General features: G+C 43.8%; 1 protein-coding gene across 1 annotated transcript in view; it reads right to left on the bottom strand.

Moving 5' to 3' along the window:
• The window catches only part of LOC129708650 (neuron navigator 1-like), a 512,158-nt gene that overhangs the window by 30,934 nt on the left and 461,673 nt on the right, over nucleotides 1–19,551 (bottom strand). Inside the window, exons 29-32 of the mRNA XM_055654539.1 lie at nucleotides 12,767–12,935; nucleotides 10,814–11,049; nucleotides 7,906–8,060; nucleotides 1,545–1,616 (exon numbers count right to left, since the gene is read on the bottom strand). Of these exons, the coding sequence (XP_055510514.1) occupies nucleotides 1,545–1,616; nucleotides 7,906–8,060; nucleotides 10,814–11,049; nucleotides 12,767–12,935 (632 nt within the window). The remainder of the gene's footprint in view (nucleotides 1–1,544; nucleotides 1,617–7,905; nucleotides 8,061–10,813; nucleotides 11,050–12,766; nucleotides 12,936–19,551) is intronic.

The raw sequence follows: 19,551 nt of genomic DNA on the forward strand, positions 1-19,551 counted from the left end.
GGGAAACTACTTTTCAGGGTCCCTACCTGGTTGGAGAGGCAGCTTTTCTCCGGGCTGCAGCTTCGACCCGTCCTCGCGGCCTACCAGCGGGCCTGGAGGTGCGTTTCCTGAGACGACCGCCCAGAACCTCGGCTTCGGCGGCGACACAGCGCTGGAGCGCTATCGCGGAGCGGAGCGGGCGATGCCTTGCCCGGGTCGCCGCGCTGGAGCTTCGGTGAGCTGAAGACCGCCGAGAAAAAACATCGTGGAGCTGCGGGTCTGTGGAGCGGCCAGCTGCAGGCGGTGGCGCCGTACTTAACATCGGGAGCCTGGGATCTCTCGCTGAGATCGCCAGTGGTGGAGCTCCTTCCGGCGCGGCCTTGTTGGCTTCGGAAGCCGCGGTTTCCGGTAAGGGAAGCGGTCATTCCAGGGTTCCCAAGCCGCTGAGAGGATTCTCTCGACGCTGGAGCACCATCACCCGGCGAGAACGGCCTGGAACATCGGGCCTCCGTAAAGGCAACTGTGGAGGCCTCAATAGGCCCAACTATGGGTGGACATGGGATGGGGACTGGACATTGTGCCTTCCCTCATAATGGGAACCATTGTGGGGGGATGTTTTTATGTTTAAATTTCTTTATTACTGTTATGTCTGTATTCTTTCTTTATGTGCTGCATTGGCAAGAAGGATTTCACTACATCTAGGTGTATGTGACCAATAAAATAACCTTTGAACTTTTGGAACCTTTGTTACAGATTATAATCAGAAAAATTAAATTTTCTTTGCTGTCGATTAATGATTTCCACCTGTATGTCCATTTATTTTGTTTCCTGGACAATGATTTAAGTATAATTCATATTGTATTTCCTTTGTACTTCCTGCTTTGTCATCTATGTATTTCAGTTGACGTGATTCAGTGGGAGTTAAAAGCTGAACAGCAGTTCCTCCTTGTAAAAGGTGATATGAAGGAATTGCAGATGCTGCTTTATTCCAAAGATGAACACAAAATGCTGGAGTAACTCAGCGGGTCAGGCAGCATCTCTGGAGAAAGGATAGGGGACGTTTCGGGTCAGGATCTTTCTTCAACCCGAAGAAGGGTTCAAATTGGGTCTGAAGAATGGTCCCGACTTGAAAGGTCACCAAACATTTTTCTCCAGAGATGCTGCCTGATTCGCTGAGTTACTCTGGCACTTTGTGTCCATCCTTGTAAAAGGTTGACTTTATAGGCCATTACATTGAGGCAGATGCTACATCTGGCAAAGTCTCAGCTGAAAAATCTGTGCATATTTGTGCATGGTACAACCAGCAAAAGGTGTCTCTGCTCCTCCTTCAGTTTCCTTCATCGAATTTGAGAAACTTGCACCCAATATGAAAATTAAATCAAGTCCACAGGGAACGATGGCACATTTACTCAATGTTTTCAAGAGTTAAGAGTGTTTTATTGTCAAGTGTCCCAGATAAAACAATTAAATTCTTGCTTGCTGCAGTACAATAGAATATGTAAACATAATACTAATTCATAATACATTCATTTCTAAATATATCAATCAATCAATCCGTACTTTACCTGAAACTTAGATGAAGGCCATGATTTGGTGTTGTTTTGATTGGCTGGTTGGTGGTTCCAATTACGTATGGGCTACATTGTAAGAAAAAGTTTCATAAAGTTAAAATTAAAGTTAACAAACATGTTAATAGCCAAGCTTCCGTATAAATTGGTTTCCAATTTCAGAAATGTGATGAACTTTTGAAATCCATTTTCTGCAGTTGCACGCATGGTTTTATTTATCCAATAATCATTTAACACTTTCACCGATTAAGTCAGAAATACATAGAATACACAGTAAAATCACTTATTCCTAACGGGTTTTTTGGTGGTAGTTATTCAATGGTCTGTTACAATATGCTAAATAGCTCATACGTGAATCATATTATAATAATCAAAGGACGTCATAATTTTAAATAATATTAATGTTATTATAAATTATAATAATTATATAATATAATTATAATAATATAATAATATTATTTGGACAAAATCATGAAGTTAGAGAAGTCAATATTCATACCGCTGGGGTGTAAGTTACCCAAGCAAAATATGAGATACTGTTCTCCAATGCGTTGGGCCTTACTCTGACAATGGAGGAGGCCCAGGACAGAAAGGTCAGATTGGGAGCGGGGGTTAAAGTGCTGAGCAACCAGGAGATCAGGTAGGTTAAGGCGGACTGAGCGGAGGTGTTCAGCGAAACGATAGCCGAGCCTGCGCTTGGTCTCACCGATGGTCTCGCAAATTGGAGGAACAGCACCACATATTTTGCTGTGGTAGCTTGCACCCAAGCGGTATGAACATTGACTTCTCTAACTTCAAATAGCCTTTGCTATCCCTCTCTCCATCCCCTCCCCCTTCCCAGTTCTCCCACCAGTCTTACTGTCTCCGACTACATTCTATCTGTCTCGCCCACTCCCAACATCAGTCTGAAGAAGGGCCTCGACCCGAAACGTCACCCATTCCTTCTCTCTAGAGATCTAGAGATGTCGTGCTGAATTACACCAGCATGTTGTGTCTACTTTTGATTTAAACCTGCATCTGCAGTTCTTTCATCTGCATTTCTTTTGTTAGGTTAAAAGTATAGGCGATTGAAGTGACTGATGACGAAGGGAAAGAATCACGAAGGTCAAGAAGGTGCAAAGAAAGCCTCATTTATTTAATATTTATTTAACAATTTCAAGCTGCATATATTACAGAGGATATACTGCCCCAAGGAGTGCAGCAAAGATTCACTAGACTATTCCAGGTCCGTATGTGAAAAATTAACTGGGCCAGGTTCATATTCTCTAGAATTTATTAAAGAGAACAAATATTGCATTTTACAAGGCTTGACATGCTGGATGCATGGAGGATCTTTCTACTGGCTCAGCCATCTGGAATTGTGGGTTATTCCTTCACTTAGGAGGTGATGAAAATGTGTTAGATTCTACTCCAACGCACTGTTGAGGCTCAATTGTTGAATCCATGCAACACAGAATGCTGGCTTTGTAGGAAATAAATGGTTGTAGGTTAATGCAGAAAGATGGCTGTGAGAAGATTGATCAGCCACAATCTTGAGGACTGATGAAGGGTAATTTGGGGTGGCGTATGAGTGCAGTGGTAGAGTTGCTGCCTTCTGGTGCCAGAGACCCAGATTCGATCCCGAGTAATGATACTAGCTGCACAGATTTTTTCGATTGCTTCCCAGGACCACGTAGGTTTTCACCGGGAGCTCCAGTTTCCTCCCACATCCAAAGACGTAGACGTTTCTAGTTCAACTGGCTTCTATAAATTGTAAATTGTCCCTAATGTGTAGGGTTATGTTAGTGTGCAGGGTGATCGCTGGTCGGCAAGGACGTGGTGGGCTGAAAGGCCTGTGTCCTACATCTCTAATATCTAAAGGCTAGTGGAGCTGGCTTGATGAAATAGTTGGCCTCTTCCTACTCACACTGTATTATGTTCTCATATAAGGGATAATTTCAAAGTACTATATTTCCCAGCAATGAAGACGCTATTTTTTACCCCAAATTAAGGCACGAAAATGTACCTATGTCTAGGAGGTCGAAGGTTAGGTTGTTAGCCAAGAAAGATGATGATCAAGAACGATGTTGCTGTACTAAGGGACAACCAAGTCTATCCCTCATTGCTGGCAGCTGATGGGAAGCGGCTGTAAAAGGACAGCACCGCTGGGGTGGGAGAGTTCCTTTCACAGCGTGTGGGGAGTCAGGCCCGGGGAGGGAGGCCGCCGGAACCGGACAGCGGAACCGGCCGCCAACTCAGCGCCTTCTGCCGGCCCGCCCGGCAGAACCAGCCCCGGTGTCCTTCGGCACAGGCGCAACTGGTGGAGGTGGTGGTTGGCGGGTAGCTACTGGGCGGAAGACTGTCTGCTCCGTCCCGGGCTCTCTTTCTCTCTCTCTACTAGTCCCGGGGCAGACGTCTTGGGAACTGAAGCCAGTCCCGGGGATCGCGAGGGATGTGGGAACTGCAGCCAGTCGCAGGTGATGTTACCGACCCCTAGACTAAACCAAACCCTTGATCCCGTCCCGCCAATTTAAATTGGGGGTATTCGGCTTCGACACAGGTGCGTCTTCATTGCCGGGAAATACGGAAACTCTATATTATAATGCTGACTGGTTTTAAGAATAAACATTGCTTGCAAAGATATTAATCTTCACTATCTCCTGGTGTGCTAAGCTTGTGCTACATAGTTTGCTGACGTTTATTGTGAATTTCATCTTACCTTCCAAAATTAAAATCACAAACTTGAGCAAAGATCAGTTACAAATAGTATTATGGTATGTTCCACACCAATTTGTGTGTTAAGATTTGACTTGCCTTGATCTATCTGGATACCTGCCTTCAGCGCTCACCACCATTGTTGAGCTGGCTGCTCAGAATTGGATTTAGATTGAAGGGTTTAGTTTCCCACAGCAGACATTGTACAGTAGCAAAAAAAGGCTGTTGTACATTTGTGGGAAGATATGAAGTCTGGATAACACCGTGTCCACTGAACACAGTGTTTCGCTGAACACCTACGCTCAGTCCACCTTGGCCTACGCGATCACCTGGTTGCCAAACATTTTAATTCCCGTTCCCATGCTGACCTTTTGTGTCCCGGGCCTCCTCCACTGTCAGTGAGGCCACATACAAAGTGGAGGAACAGCACCTTGTATTTCACTTGGGCAGCTTACAACCCAGCGGTATGAATATTGATTTCTCTAATATCAAGTAACCCTTGCTCTCTGTCCCTCGCCCACCCTAGTTGTCCTGCTGGTTCCACTGTTCGCACCCATATATCCCTTCGTTAATACCTTTTCCACAGCCAACAATGGATTTATTCTGAGCCTTTTCATGCCTCTAGTTTCCTTCACCCTCGATTCTCACTCTGAAGAAGGGCTTGGACCCAAAATATCACCTATTTATTTTCTTCAAACATGCTGCTTGACCTACTGAGTTACTCCAGCATTTTATGTCTATCTTCAGTGTAAACCAGCATCTGCAGTTCCTTCCCACTTTTGTTTTGGAATGGAGAAGCGAAAATTACAATGACCATGAGCAAAATACGTAACACAAACTTAGCACATTAATAGAAGGTGAAGTCTAACATCTAGGCAAGCAACCTTTATCCTTAAGGCCAGTCAGCTTTAAAATTGGACTTTATTTTTGAATGATTTTATTTAAGCAGATCATGACAAAACAAAAGCTGCGATCAGTAAAGGGAGCTCCAGTGAATAACATTAACCACTGCAATGCGAGGCTGGGAGATACTACGTGTCGGACGTTGATGTGATAATGTAGACCTTCTAATTGCTACCTTGTTCCCACATCCTGAACTTCAATTAATAATGAAGATTTCTGCTGGCAGTAGATGAAACATGCATTGTGAAATTTATCATGTCATTATCTCTACAACTAATGCCAGGCAAACATTAGCTGCACTAAAGTAAAACATAGCTCGCCAGCTTTCTAATGATCACTGATCAAACTGGGAAATAATCGCTCACATCTAACATGTTACAATATATGTGCAATTTGTAAAATGCATGTAAATGCACCCATTATCTATGCATTTCCCCTCCATGTAAATACATTTCACTATGTGCAATACTCTCCCATGACTGTAACGTTAATTGCAGAAAGCCATTCAGGCCAGTAAAATGGAACTAAACAGCAATTGTTAGGTAGATATGTTAGGTGGTCATTCACTGCAATTACTCTTCCTACTTTAGTTTAGAGACACTGTGTGCAAACAGGCCCCTTGGCCCACTGAGTCCACCGATCACCTGTACACTAGTTCTATCCTATGAATTAGGTACAATTCACAGGAGCCAATTAACTGACCAACGTGCACATCTTTGAAATGTGGGAGGAAACCGGAGCACCCGGAGAAAACCCACGCGGTCACAGGGAGAACGTACAAACTCGGTACAGATCGAACCCGGGTCTCTGGTGCAACTCTAGCGCTACGCCACTGTGTCGCCCCTTAACTATCAGTACACAATGAGAAAATTATTGTATGATTATTAATTGCTGTATTTTCAATATTTCTCAACAGGGTGTTTTTGAAGCAGAAATAAATGGCAATCTAATCCATGTGCAAAAGTGAACTGTCTCCAGAATCAATGAAACAGAGAGACCAAAGAAATTGAATATGTGTTTTTATGTGAATACTAGACCAAGTGCAGACCCGTTGGGTCCGCTGGGTCTGTTCCCCTAACGCAGCCGTTCCCTACCCGTAGCCCCCACGGGAGACGTGGTCCTCCAACTCAAGCCATGCAGGACTCAGCAGTGCGGCTGTTTTTAAATGGCGTCTTTGAGGCGAGATGCGGGCGCCAGCAGCCGTTATGGTCGCTGGCCAGCAGGAGGCGACAAAATGAATGAGTGGGGGTAGGGGTGAGAAGGATTTTATTTAAAATGTGTACATAAACACGGTGAAATGTAATCAGGAGTGGATACTTGGAATGAAAAGTGAAATGTCTACCGAAATGGAAAAAACCTGGGCGTTTGTGGGTCTGGTGTTGGCGTAGCAACGAATCAAAGGCTGGCACCCACAGGCTGGCAACCACAAGTCAGGCAGAAACACAGCCAGCCAGCAGCCACAGAGTTTTAATATTATATAGATGCCAAACAGTAACTTGATTGCAAAGATTCATTGTAAAAGTTATTTCACAGTGAAAAGGAAATTGCTGGAATAACTCAGCGGGTAAGACAGTATCGGTGAAGGGAACTGGATAGTCTTGAGTTGGGACCCTTCTTGAAACTGATGGAGTATGGAGAGGACATGGTGGCAGGCAGCCGAGGATGGGCCCGTGTGAGTGCTGGAAGTCGAACGGGCCCGCGGTGGGTGCCCGAGGTCGGACGAGGACACGCCTCTGAGTGAACAAAGGGGGGCCCGGCATGATGGAGCCGCCGAAAACAAAGAGGGGCCTCACGGATTATATTGAACGATATGCAACTCTGTCGGCGCCCTGTATGTGGCGACTCTTTGCAGACATTGTGTGTGATACACAAAACAAAGAATTTAACTGCGATCCGTCGAATGCGATGATAAAGTGTAATCAATCAATTAATTAATTGATTCACTCACTCCTTCGTAAAGTATCATTCAATCATTCATCTAGCTGGTAGAAAGAGGGGAAGGGATTCTTTCCCTTCTGCCGCTTCCACCTCCATCTGCTCAGCATCCCCCTCTGCTTATTCCAGAACCCCATATTTTGCCCCTAGCCCTCTATCCACGTCTCCCCATCCCTCTCTCTGAATCTACATTTCACTCCTCACTTTCCTTTCTTACTAGATCCAACCTTGCAACCTCTTGTCTTCTCCGCCTCCAGCCTTGGAACTATCTCCACCATATTTCCCCCATTTCACACAACTGCTAATGAACCCTCCCACATGGAGCCACCCATGTCTTGCCAACTCTTGTCCCACTTCTTTCTACCAGTCATATCCCCTCTGATCCATCAAACTGAAGGGACTTGACAACTGGAGGTAACAATGTTTTAAAGTTCTCTACAGCTTCTTAACTACTGCAGTGGTACGTCATTCTCGTAATATGGTCTACTTTAATACATATTATTTGGGTATCTATATTTATGGCAGCGCACTGATAATATGTTCAGATTTCCTTCCCATAAAACTGTATAACCTTTTACTCTTGTACCTATATCAAAGCAAGTTACTTTAAACAACATTCTAACAACGCTTTCATTGTCAAAGGATGGGTTAGATTAAAACTGAGCCTTTTGTCTTAACGAATGTCTTGAAAAGCTGCCGTATTGTAAGTTCTGTGTGGTTTTCAGACCAAACTGCGACTAATGACACCAATAGTGACTATCATTAGCCTTGCAACATCATGGAATTAAAAAGATTTAAAATGGTTAAAAAGATAAAATATCATTACCATTTATGATACTTGCATGTAAGGGCACCATTGACAAGTTCACTGAGAGAACCAGGCTCGTTGAGATCATCAAGAATTATGACCAGCGGCACATTGCCTGTGCTCGTCTCTCTGTCAATTTGATTGGCGAGGTTGGAAAGATACAGCTGTAAATCCTACAATGGTAATGCATAAACATGCAGAAAAGTGAGAACTTTATACTGATATGATCATTAAAACAACATATATTAAAGTAGATAGAGACAAAATGCTGGAGTAACTCAGCAGGACAGGCAGCATCTGGGCTTATATTCACTGGAAATTAGGATGAGAGGCGATCTTATAGAAACATATTAAATTTTTAAGGGGTTTGACAGGCTAGTTGCAGGGAAAATGTTTCAGATGTTGGGGGAGTCCAGAACCAGGGGTCGCAGTGTAAGAATAAGGGGTAGGCCATTTAGGACTGAGAAAGGTAAAGCTTTTTCACCCAGACAGTTGTGAATCTGTGGAATTCTCTGCCACAGAAGGCAGTGGAGACCAATTCACTTGATTTTTTCAAGAGAGTTAGATATAGCTCTTTGTGCTAATGGAATCATGGGATATGGGAAGAAAGCTGGACTGATTTTTGATCAGCCATGATCATATTGAATGGCTCGAAGGGCCGAATGGCCTACTCCCACACCTATTTTCTATGTTTCTATCTCTGGATAGAAGGAATGGGTGACGTTTCAGTTCGAGACCCATCTTCAGATTGAAGTAGGGTCTTGACCCGAAATGTCACCCATTCCTTCTATCCAGAGATGCTGCCTGTGCTGCTTCTTCTTCTTATCGAGTCCACACGCAAGATTAGAAGTCATTCAGCCAGAGGTGAACACACTTCTCGGCATCTGCATACATTGGTGTCTGTCTTGTGCTTCTTGTAGGTGGTGGTGGAAAGATTGGTGGAAACAAGGCCACGATGTGAACGCTCTTTCTTTGACCCCGCATGTGCTGCTGAGTTACTCCAGTATTTAGTCTCTATATTTGGTGTAAATCAGCATCTGCAGTTCCCTGCTACATATATTGAAGTGAACACAACAATATTTTCTTAATTTCTAAAACAATGTAAATCTCATTAGGGAGAACTTATTTAAATGCATGACTTGTACACTGTATACACCATAAACAATGAAGGTTCATGGGGTTTGAAACCACGGAATACTAAAGCAAACCAATACTTAAGTTTATATCAAATCCCTTTGTTTATACTTTAATGAACAGAGTAATTCGATGGTTAGGTGTTAAACATTTGTATAATAATATTCAAACAAACCTATTTTGAGGTTAGTGTTTTCAATTTCACTGCATGATAGGTTCTACTTTACATAAAATTACATTGAATTTACTACAAAATAGGCAATTTAGCAAAATATGTCTGCACAACACTTTATGTTCACACGGGCTTTCTCCCAGCCTATTCTGGTCTTTCACCTTAACTGTAGGGAGGTTCACATTCCAACTAGTGACTAGATTTTAAAAACGTTTACCATGGATTAATCCACTAGATTTAATTAATGCCATAACTCTTTGTCTTCCACATGTCTTATCTTGTCTTGGTCTAACCTACCAAGCCCTCTCAAAATCTTAACAATCTCTGTTAGATCAACATTGTAGCGCATCAGACAGACACAAAGTGCTGGAGTATCTCAGCATTGGTCGACACAAAGTGCTGGAGTATCTCAGCAGGTCGGGCAGCATCTCTGGAGAAAAAGGATGGGTGGCGAATCGGGTCAGGACCGTACTTCAGTCCGAAGAACTATATCTTGCACTCTGTATTTTCCCCTTTGCTCTATCTATTGCACTTGAATTTGACTTGATTGTATTTATGTATGGCATATCTGATCTGCTTGGACAGATGCAAAGTTCTTCACTGCACCTCGGTACACATGATAATAACATACCTAAATCTAAACCTAAATCACCTAAAACGATTTTCTTCCTGCTTCCAACATACATGAAGACGCACAATGTGATAATTATCATGCTGAGGGGCAACTTTTCACACCATGGGTGGCGGGTATATGAAACGAGCTACTATAGGGGGTAGTTGAGGCAGGTACTATCATAATATTTAAAATAAATGTGGACAGGCACATGGATAGGAAAAGTTTAGAAGGATATTGGCCTAATGCAGGCAGGGTGCGCTAGTGTAGATGGGACATCTTGGTCAGTGTGGGCAAGTTGGTCCGAAGGGCCTGTTTCCACACTTAATGACTCTATAACATGAAGGTTTATGACCTGGGTTACAATTAGGTTTGACTACTGCTTCTATTAACCATAGGAGGGAGTTAACTTGCATTGTTAAATATTACAGAACTGCTTTCCAATCCTTTCATTTCACAGTTAACAGTGCTCATATGTCACAAACATACTAAGAAGAGTCACAGTGACAAAATGAATCACGTGGATGACATACAATGTGATAATTATCCATGTATTGTATTATTTAGCAGGGACTATGTTCTGCTCACATTCTGTCCGCACTATCAGGTTATAAACAATTACGCTAAAATTATTTATTTGATACAGTGGAAATATCTAAAAAGTTTCAATAAGTTTTTAAGACCTGGATATTCAGCAGTTCCTTTCAGTAAATTCAATGCACCAGTCATTGACAATGGACCTTGGAATTATGAAAATATAGCTAACTTAAGTCATATTATCCTGTTTAATAAAGACAAGATCTAATGCAAAATAAATCCAGAAGCTTAGTGTTTGAGATACAATGGTCCATTGTTTCTGTTATAGATTAAACATAAAGAAAAATAAGCATATTTTGGAAGTCTTGGTTGAAAAGTTCAAGCCCCTTGCAGCTTCTGCAATATGTAAAATAAACACACTGCCAAGGCAATGCAATAACCACATGGTGAAAATAACTTCTAAAAATTACCTTGCAAGAATGTGTGTCCATGCTAAACGTGACAATGATTTCATCCGTGACCTCTCGTCCTGACCGCTGAACCAAGTATTCAGCCAAACGAATGGACAGGTAGGACTTGCCCGTCCCGCTAGGGCCAGACAAGATAAGCCTTCGGTGCTTGAGCAGTAGACTGAGGTAATGCTGCATCATTGGCTTGGGAATCAGTGTTTCAAAGACCAAGCTGTCTATACTTTTCTCTTGTAATCCTGAAAGGGAACCACGTTGGTTATTTTAGACTGGTCATTATTAACACGCAATACATATGGAATACGTAAACATAGCAACATAGAAAGTAGGTGTACGAGTAGGACATTCCCCATATCCCTTGATTCTGTTAGTCCAAAGAGCTATATCTAACTCTCTCTTGAATAATCCAATTAATTGGCCTCCACTGCCTACTGTGGCAGAGAATTCCACAGATTCACAGCTGTCTGGTTGAAAAAGCTTTTCCCCATCTCAGTCATAAATGGCCCTTATTCTTAAACTGTGACTCCTGGTTCTGGACTCCCCCAACATAGGGAACATTTTTCCTGCATCTAGCCTATCCAAATCCATTAAGAATTTTATATGCTTCTATAAAATACCCTCTCATCCTTCTAAATTCCATTGAATAAAATCCCCAGTCAATCCATTCTTTAATCATATGTCAGTCCCGTCATCCCGGAAATTAACTCCAACAAAGTAAGATTGTTAATCAGGCTACATCCATGGTACCAGATTCACCAGACCTGCAAAATTCCACATTGTAAAATACGAATGGGAATCAAAGTTACATTTCTCGTGAAATTACCAGTCCAATTTTCCTCATGAACGTCACAAACATATGATGAGCATTTGACAACTATGTGCCTGTACTCGCTAGATTTTTGAAGGATGAGGGGAAAATCTCATAGAAACTTACTGTACAATATACCATTAAAGGTGGCACTGTGGTACAGCGATAGAGCTCCTGCCTCACAGCGCCAGACACCCGAGTTCGATTCCTACTACGTGTGCCGACTGTATGCAGCTTGTATGTTCTCGCTGCGAACGAGTGGGTTTTGTCCGGGTGCTCCGATTTCCTCCCACATTCCAAAGACGAGCAGGTTTGCAGGTTCATTGGCTTATGTAAATTGTCCCAGATGTGTAGGATAGAACTAGTATACGTGTGGCCGATGGTCGGCATAGACTCGATGGGCTGAAGGGCCTGTTTTCACACTGCATCGCTAAACTAAACTAAATGAAAGGCCTGGATAGAGTGGAGATGGAGAGGATGTCTCCACTAGTGGGAGAGTCTAGGACCAGAGGGCACAGCCTCATATTAAAAGGAGAATGGAGATGAGGAGGAAATTCTTAAGCCACAGGGTGGTGAATATGTGGAATTCATTGCCAGAGCCCAAGTCTTTGGGTATTTTTAAAGTGACAGGTACTTGACTAGTGAGGGTGTCACAGTTTTGGGTGAAGGTAGGGGAATGGGGTTGAGGGGGAAAGATAGATCAGTCAAGATTGATTGACGGAGTAGAGTTGATGGGCAGAATGATCTACTCCTGCTCCTGTTATCATAACGATATATCATAATCCATTTCAGTCGCTGCAACTCAATGGAATGAATATTGAATTTTCCAATTTCAGGTAACGCACATGCTTGATGTTCTTCACCCATCCACACTCACCTGTCAACCCAAGTTTGCTTCTTCCTTGGTCCAACTTTCTCATCCCCTCCCACCTGGTTCCACCTATCCGCATCTTCCCCCACCCACAGATTATTAAATAGTACTTTCTCTATATTTTCCTTAAAACACAGACTCCAACAAAACACACATTTCATTTCACACCGGAAACTGGAACTGTGTACAACGATCACAACATTGTCATGTACTAACCATTTGTTCATATTTAAACATCAAAGGCCGGGAGATGCCGCGTCATTTTTTTGTTACTGACCTTTCAAAGTGACGGAGAAGCTGGTGACTTCTTTTCCCATATATCTGTAGGGCAGCAGGTCTGGTGGTTCAGTTCCAAACACTCGTTTCGTATGATCAACACTATAGCTGTAGATGGCATCTGTACTCAAGCCAAGACAAGACACTGGGTCCACTTTTGTAATGTAGTCCTAAGAGAGATTCAGAGAGTCACAGAGTCAAACCGCACGGAAAATGGCCTTTCAGTCAAACTATAATTTAGTTTAAGGTAGACATAAAATGCTGGAGTAACTCAGCAGGACAGGCAGCATCGCTGGAGAGAAGGAATGGGTGACGTTTCGGGTCGAGACCCTTCTTCAGTTTAGTTCAGTTTAGTTTAGTTGAGAGATACAGTGTGGAAACCGGCCCTTCAGTCTGCACCAACCAGTGATCACCGTGCATTAACACTATCCTGCACACTAGGGACAATTTACAATTCTACCAAACCAATTAACCTACGTCTTTGGCGTGTGGGAGGAAACCGATCTCAGAGACAACCCACGCAAGTCACGGGGAGAACGCACAAACTCCATACAGACAAGCAATCATAGTCAGGATTCAACCCGGGTCTCTGGCACTGTAAGGCAGCAACTCCACCACTGCGCCACCATGCTGCCCTACGCCCAACTTGCCCATGCTGACCAAGATAACACAAGTACACTAGTTCCACGTGCCCCTGTTTGGCCCATATCCCGCTCAACCTGAGGAGGTGAGAGATTTTATTGAACATTTTGTTTAAATTCCATGGTTTGTTCTTAAATTAAATTAAATGAAAAATGTCATCCTGCCCTAGTTTAATGTTTAATAAAATACGTGCACTTTTACTTGGTTTCTGTACTTTCTACATAAGGATTTTTGGTAACTAAGATTAAGCCATTTTAGGAGAAAGTACAGGAAAGATACATTGGAGAACGTGACCAATCATTATAACTATTAAAGAATGGGGATCACAAGAGACACAAGAATCTGCAGATGTTGAGATCTTGAAAACACTAAATGATGGAGGCACTCAGCAGGTCCTGGGAAGGAAACGGGCAGCACGGTGGCGCAGTAGTAGAGTTGCTGTCTTACAGCGCCAGGGACCCAGGTTTGATCCTGACTACGGGTACTGCATGTACAGAGTTTGTACATTCTCCCCATGACCGCCTGGGTTTCCCCGGGTGCTTCGGTTTCCTCCCACATTCCAAAAACGTACAGGTTTATTGGCTTCGGTAAAAATTGTAAATTGTCCCTAATGTGTAGGATAGTGTTAGTGTATGTGGGTCGGCGCAAATTCAGTGGGCCGAAGGGCACTGTATCTCTAAACTAAACTAATGTCAGGCGATGTTTCATGTCGGGACCGCCTTCAGGTTCAGGGATTGTAGAATTTTTAGATCAGGTCCCAAATTTAGGGATCTTTGGATTTTCGAACAAAGCAGCGTAAAAAATAAGATAGTTATGGTAACTCTACCGCTGCGCCACCGTGCCGCCTTGGGACGATGGGATAGTTCTTAGATCTCTTGGATCAGATGTTTTCTCTGATTTTAGGTTCAGTTACATGAACAGAATAAAGAAGATGGGATTGTTCTTCTTGCAATATAGAGAGTTAAAAGGAGATTGGTGGCAGTAATCAAAATTATGAATAATATTGATAGAGTACATGAAAATAAACTGTATCCACTATTCAACAAGGTTCAACAGCCTTATTAAACGTACTGCAAGGATTATATTGATATGGAATGAACTGTACAGATGGCAGCGGACTATAGATTTAGCAGTTACATTCAAAGAAAGTAAATGACAAGGGAAAATATTTACATGGCTGAAACAGGGTTGGGATCAATTGGACAGTTCATTTGGTATAGTTGTGATGGGTTACATGATCTACTTTTGCACTATAACTTTGTATATTTCTGTCACTTGAGTCTTTAGTGTTTGTGGCTCAAGAGGTTTGCAAAATATATGATAAAATGATAGAAAAGAAAATAGCTTTTGAATTAAGACTGAGAATAACCTAGAAATAATATTCAGCATTTACGATGCATTTCATGTTGTTAGTTATATATTGCTGGGTTTTACATTTCTTAAATCTTTCATGAGGCACAATTAGATAACTCTTTCAATATATTTATAGCTTTTTTATATATGCTATTACCTCCACTATGAACTTTTCAATTCCTTTCTGCTTATTAACTGCATCTTCTTCTGATAGTTGTCATGCTGCCTTTGCATGGCACATTGGATGCGCTTTTTCCCTTCATGAGGTAATGTCCAGTTTCTAACTCCTCCCTTTGTGCCTTTGCCTTAATTGTCATCTCCAGTTTATTTCAGCAACATCCCATTTGAATTAATTGGAATTATCTCTTGAAACCAAATTATGAAGAGCTCACTAATAGGTGCAAAATCTATCCCTTCATCACTCATCTCTCCACTGCCATCGGGTAGAAGGTACAGGAGCCTGAAATCTGCAACATCCAGATTCAGGAACAGCTTCTTCCCCACAGCCATCAGACTATTAAATACAACTTCAAACAAACTATGAACTATAACAACTTATTGCACTTTATCTGTTTACTGATGTATATATATATATATATATTCTATGGCATATGGACACACTACAGATCTGTATTTGTATCAGACTGTATCAGACCTGAGGAGACTAAAGAAGGTCCATCTGTCTCCTCAGATTCTGGTGAACTTCTACCGCTGCACCATCGAGAGCATCCTTACCAACTGTATCACAGTATGGTATGGCAACTGCTCTGTCTGCGACCGGAAAGCACTGCAGAGGGTGGTAAAAATTGCCCAACGCATCACCGGTTCCTCACTCCCCTCCATTGAGTCTGTCCAGAGCAAGCGATGTCTGCGAAGGGCGCGCAGCATCGTCAAGGACTCCTCTCACCCCAGCCACAGACTGTTTACCCTCCTCCCATCCGGGAGGCGCTACAGATCTCTCTGTTGCCAGAGCAGTAGGTTCAGGAACAGCTTCTTCCCTGCGGCTGTTACACAACTTAACTCTGCACCGGCTACAAGGCCGGTGCAGAGTTGTTACAACTTCCCTGCGGCTGTTACACAACTTAACTCTACAAACGGCTACAAGGCCGTTTCACTCCCTCCCCTAGGAAAATCTGACCACGCTGCTATTTTCCTGTTGCCGGAGTATAAACAGAGAATAGTTCGGGAAGCGGTAGAGACGAGGGACGTAAAGCGGTGGTCCGACCAGTCAGAGGCCATGCTGCAAGATGCACTGAGTGATGTCGACTGGAATATGTTCGAAGCAAGTTCCAGTGACGTCAGTGAGTTCGCGGAAGCAGTCATGGACTTCATCGCAACAATAACCGACAACATCGTCCCCACGGTAAGGGTAAGCACCTTTCCGAACCAAAAACCCTGGGTAGACAGGTCTGTTCGTGTGGCCTTGAATGCTCGTACCGCTGCCTACAACTCGGGCCTGGCATCAGGAAACATGGACGTCTACAAGGCAGAGTCCTACCGACTGCGAAGGGCGGTGAAGGACGCAAAGAGAAGGTACAGGGACAAGATGGAGTTACAGATGGAGCAGCAGGACACCAGAAGCCTGTGGCAGGGGCTACGGATTGTAACCAACTACCGAAGCACCCCTCCCTCATCCGCATGTGCCGGCACCTCCCTAGCTGACGACCTGAACTCCTTTTACGCTCGTTTCGAGAGGGGCAACACCACTCCAGGTCTGCCGACTATCGACAATACCGACAGCGGGCTGGCTAACGAAGCTGAAGGGAGGAATGTGCACACATTCTCGCTGTCCGAGCACGACGTGAGGAGGGCACTGACACGGGTGAACACGAGAAAAGCTGCAGGCCCCGATGGCATTTCGGGGCGAGTACTCAAGTCCTGCGCTACGCAGCTAGCTCCAGTGCTCACTACATTATTCAACCTCTCCATGGACAAGTCCGTGGTCCCTGCCTGCTTCAAAAAATCCATCATTGTACCGGTACCAAAAAATGCCTCCCCAGCCTGCCTGAATGACTACCGTCCGGTGGCCCTTACCTCGGTAGTCATGAAATGCTTTGAGAGGCTGGTGAAGAATCACATCTGCGCCTTCCTCCCTCGGAACATGGACCCGTTGCAGTTTGCATACCGTCCGAACAGGTCCACGGACGATGCGGTCTCCCAGGTCTTGCACATCGCTCTCTCCCATCTGGACAGCCAGAAGGGGGGCTACGTGAGGATGCTGTTCATAGACTACAGTTCAGCCTTCAACACGATAGTCCCCACCAGACTGGCCGGGAAGCTACTGGAATTGGGGCTCAACACCTCCCTGTGTGCCTGGGTCCTGGACTTTCTCACCGCCAGGCCCCAGGTAGTCAAGATGGGAGGGAATACATCGAAGTCCCTCACCCTGAGCACAGGATCGCCCCAGGGTTGCGTCCTCAGCCCCCTATTGTACTCCCTGTACACACATGACTGTGTGGCTAGGTTCAGCTCCAATTCAATAATTAAGTTTGCTGATGACACTGTGGTGGTGGGCCTGATCTCAGACAATGATGAGAAGGCCTACCGGGAGGAGGTGGCTGATCTAGCACTCTGGTGCCAGGAGAACAGCCTCCTCTTGAACATCAAAAAAACGAAGGAGCTGATCATGGACTTTAGGAGGGCACATCATCCGAGGACGTACACTCCATTGAGTATAAATGGGGATCCTGTGGATAGGGTGAACTGTTTTAAATATCTGGGAGTCCGCATCTCTGAGGATATGACATGGTCATTACACGCCTCAGCACTGGTGAGTAAGGCAAGGCAGCGCCTTTACCACCTCAGGCAATTGAGGAAATTCAGAGTGTCTCCGAGGATCCTACAGTGCTTCTACGCAGCGGCGGTGGAAAACATCTTGTCCGGGAACATTACCATCTGGTTCGGGAATTGCTCTGCCAAGGACAAGAAGACTCTGCAGAGAGTAGTGCGTTCGGCCGAACGCACTATGGGAACTTCACTCACCCCCTGCAGGAACTATACAACAGGAGCAACTCCAGAGCAAACAAAATCATGAGAGACCTCTTCCACCCCTGCAACGGACTGTTCCAGCCGCTACGGTCAGGCAAACGCCTCCGTTGCCATGCAGTGAGAATGGAGAGGTTGAGAAGGAGTTTCTTCCCAGAGGCAATTCGGACTGTAAACGCCTTTCTCACCAGGGACTAACTCTACAGAACGTTTTTCCTTCTATTATTTATTATGTAAAAGAATATGTGTGTTATGATTGTGTTTATAATTTGTTTGGTTGTTTTGTTGTTTGTCTTTTGCACAAAAGTCCGCGAGCATTGCCACTTTCATTTCACTGCACATCTCGTATGTGTATGTGACAAATAAACTTGACTTGACTTGACTTGACCTTGGTGATTGCCAGTCACCCCCGCCCCCCGGACACTCCTTCCCCCAGAAAAATTGCACTACTGCTACTGTATGTACATATATATATTTTACTGTTCCATTAGTCTATGTTCGCTCTTCTGAGTGAGATGCTAACTGCATTTCATTGTCTCTGTACTGTACACTGCACAATGACAATAAAGATCAAATCTGAATCTGAATCTATTTATGACTACAATATCCTGTTGTGCTGCAGCAATGCAAGAATTTCATTGTCCTATCTGGGACACAAGACAATAAACTCTCTTGTCTTGTCTTGACCATCCAGAATATCTACTGTTACAGACACTACTTGTCCAAATTCATCTTGGGCCCCAAATCTGAGGAACGGTGTGCTGGCATTGGAGAGGGCCCAGTGGAGGTTTGGGTCTTAAATGAACCATGTCTATATTACTGCTACCGCTTAATAATCCCACAAGACAGGTGACACTGTAGCTCATAGACTTTATCACTATGTTGACCAGATGATGATACAGATAATTGAAATACAAGTTTAGTTTAATTTAGTTAAGAGATACAATGCAGAACCAGGCCCTTCTGCCTACCGAGTCCGTGCCGACCAGCGATCTCCGTACACTAACGCCAACCTACGCACACTTGGGATTATTTTACATTTATTCCAAGCCAAGTTGCAAACCTGTACATCTTTGGAGCGTGGGAGAAAACCAGAGCTTCCTGTAGAAAACCCGCACAGATCATGGGGAGATCGTACAGACTCCGTATAGACAAGCTCCCCAAAGTCAGGAATGAACCCGGGTCTCTGGCACAATAAGGCAGCAACTCTACCGCTGCACCAACATGCCGCCAAGATTGTACAAGTGACAAGCCATTACATAATGAAAAAAAATTTGCTTGATTTCAGTGTTTTCCTAGGAAGAAATTTGGAAAAATTATACCACTCGGTTACCACAGACAATGAAGATTCATCCTTGGAAAAGATCGGTGCAGGCACCAGCTTTGTATTGAAAATACTTTGTCTGGCACTTGTGATTTGATGTGAAAATAGGGTTTGATGTGGAGTAGGGAAGGGTGGGCAAGCTTCTCTGAGATCCAGTTTCTCCATTGCATGTGAGCCAGGAAACAAATTAGAAATTGGTATTTCAAGGTAGTTTGGGTGTCGGTGACTTTAGTTCACTAAATATGCTAATCAATCCCAGTGGAAGTTAGAATAAGATGCAGATTTTTACCATATTTTCAGCAATATAATCAGTAATCGCTGAACTCCAGGTAAAAATTAGTGATTTATCTTTGTAGTTAATGTAGAGTAAGAAGGAGCATTCTTGTTCCATCAAGTTCCAATAGATAACTACACTCCCTGTCCGGACAGTCCAGATTTCTGACCCTCTTAATGATATCAGGGACATTTTGCGAGCTAGCTTG

This window comes from Leucoraja erinacea, chromosome 24, assembly GCF_028641065.1.
Source record: "Leucoraja erinacea ecotype New England chromosome 24, Leri_hhj_1, whole genome shotgun sequence".
Taxonomy (NCBI): domain Eukaryota; kingdom Metazoa; phylum Chordata; class Chondrichthyes; order Rajiformes; family Rajidae; genus Leucoraja; species Leucoraja erinaceus.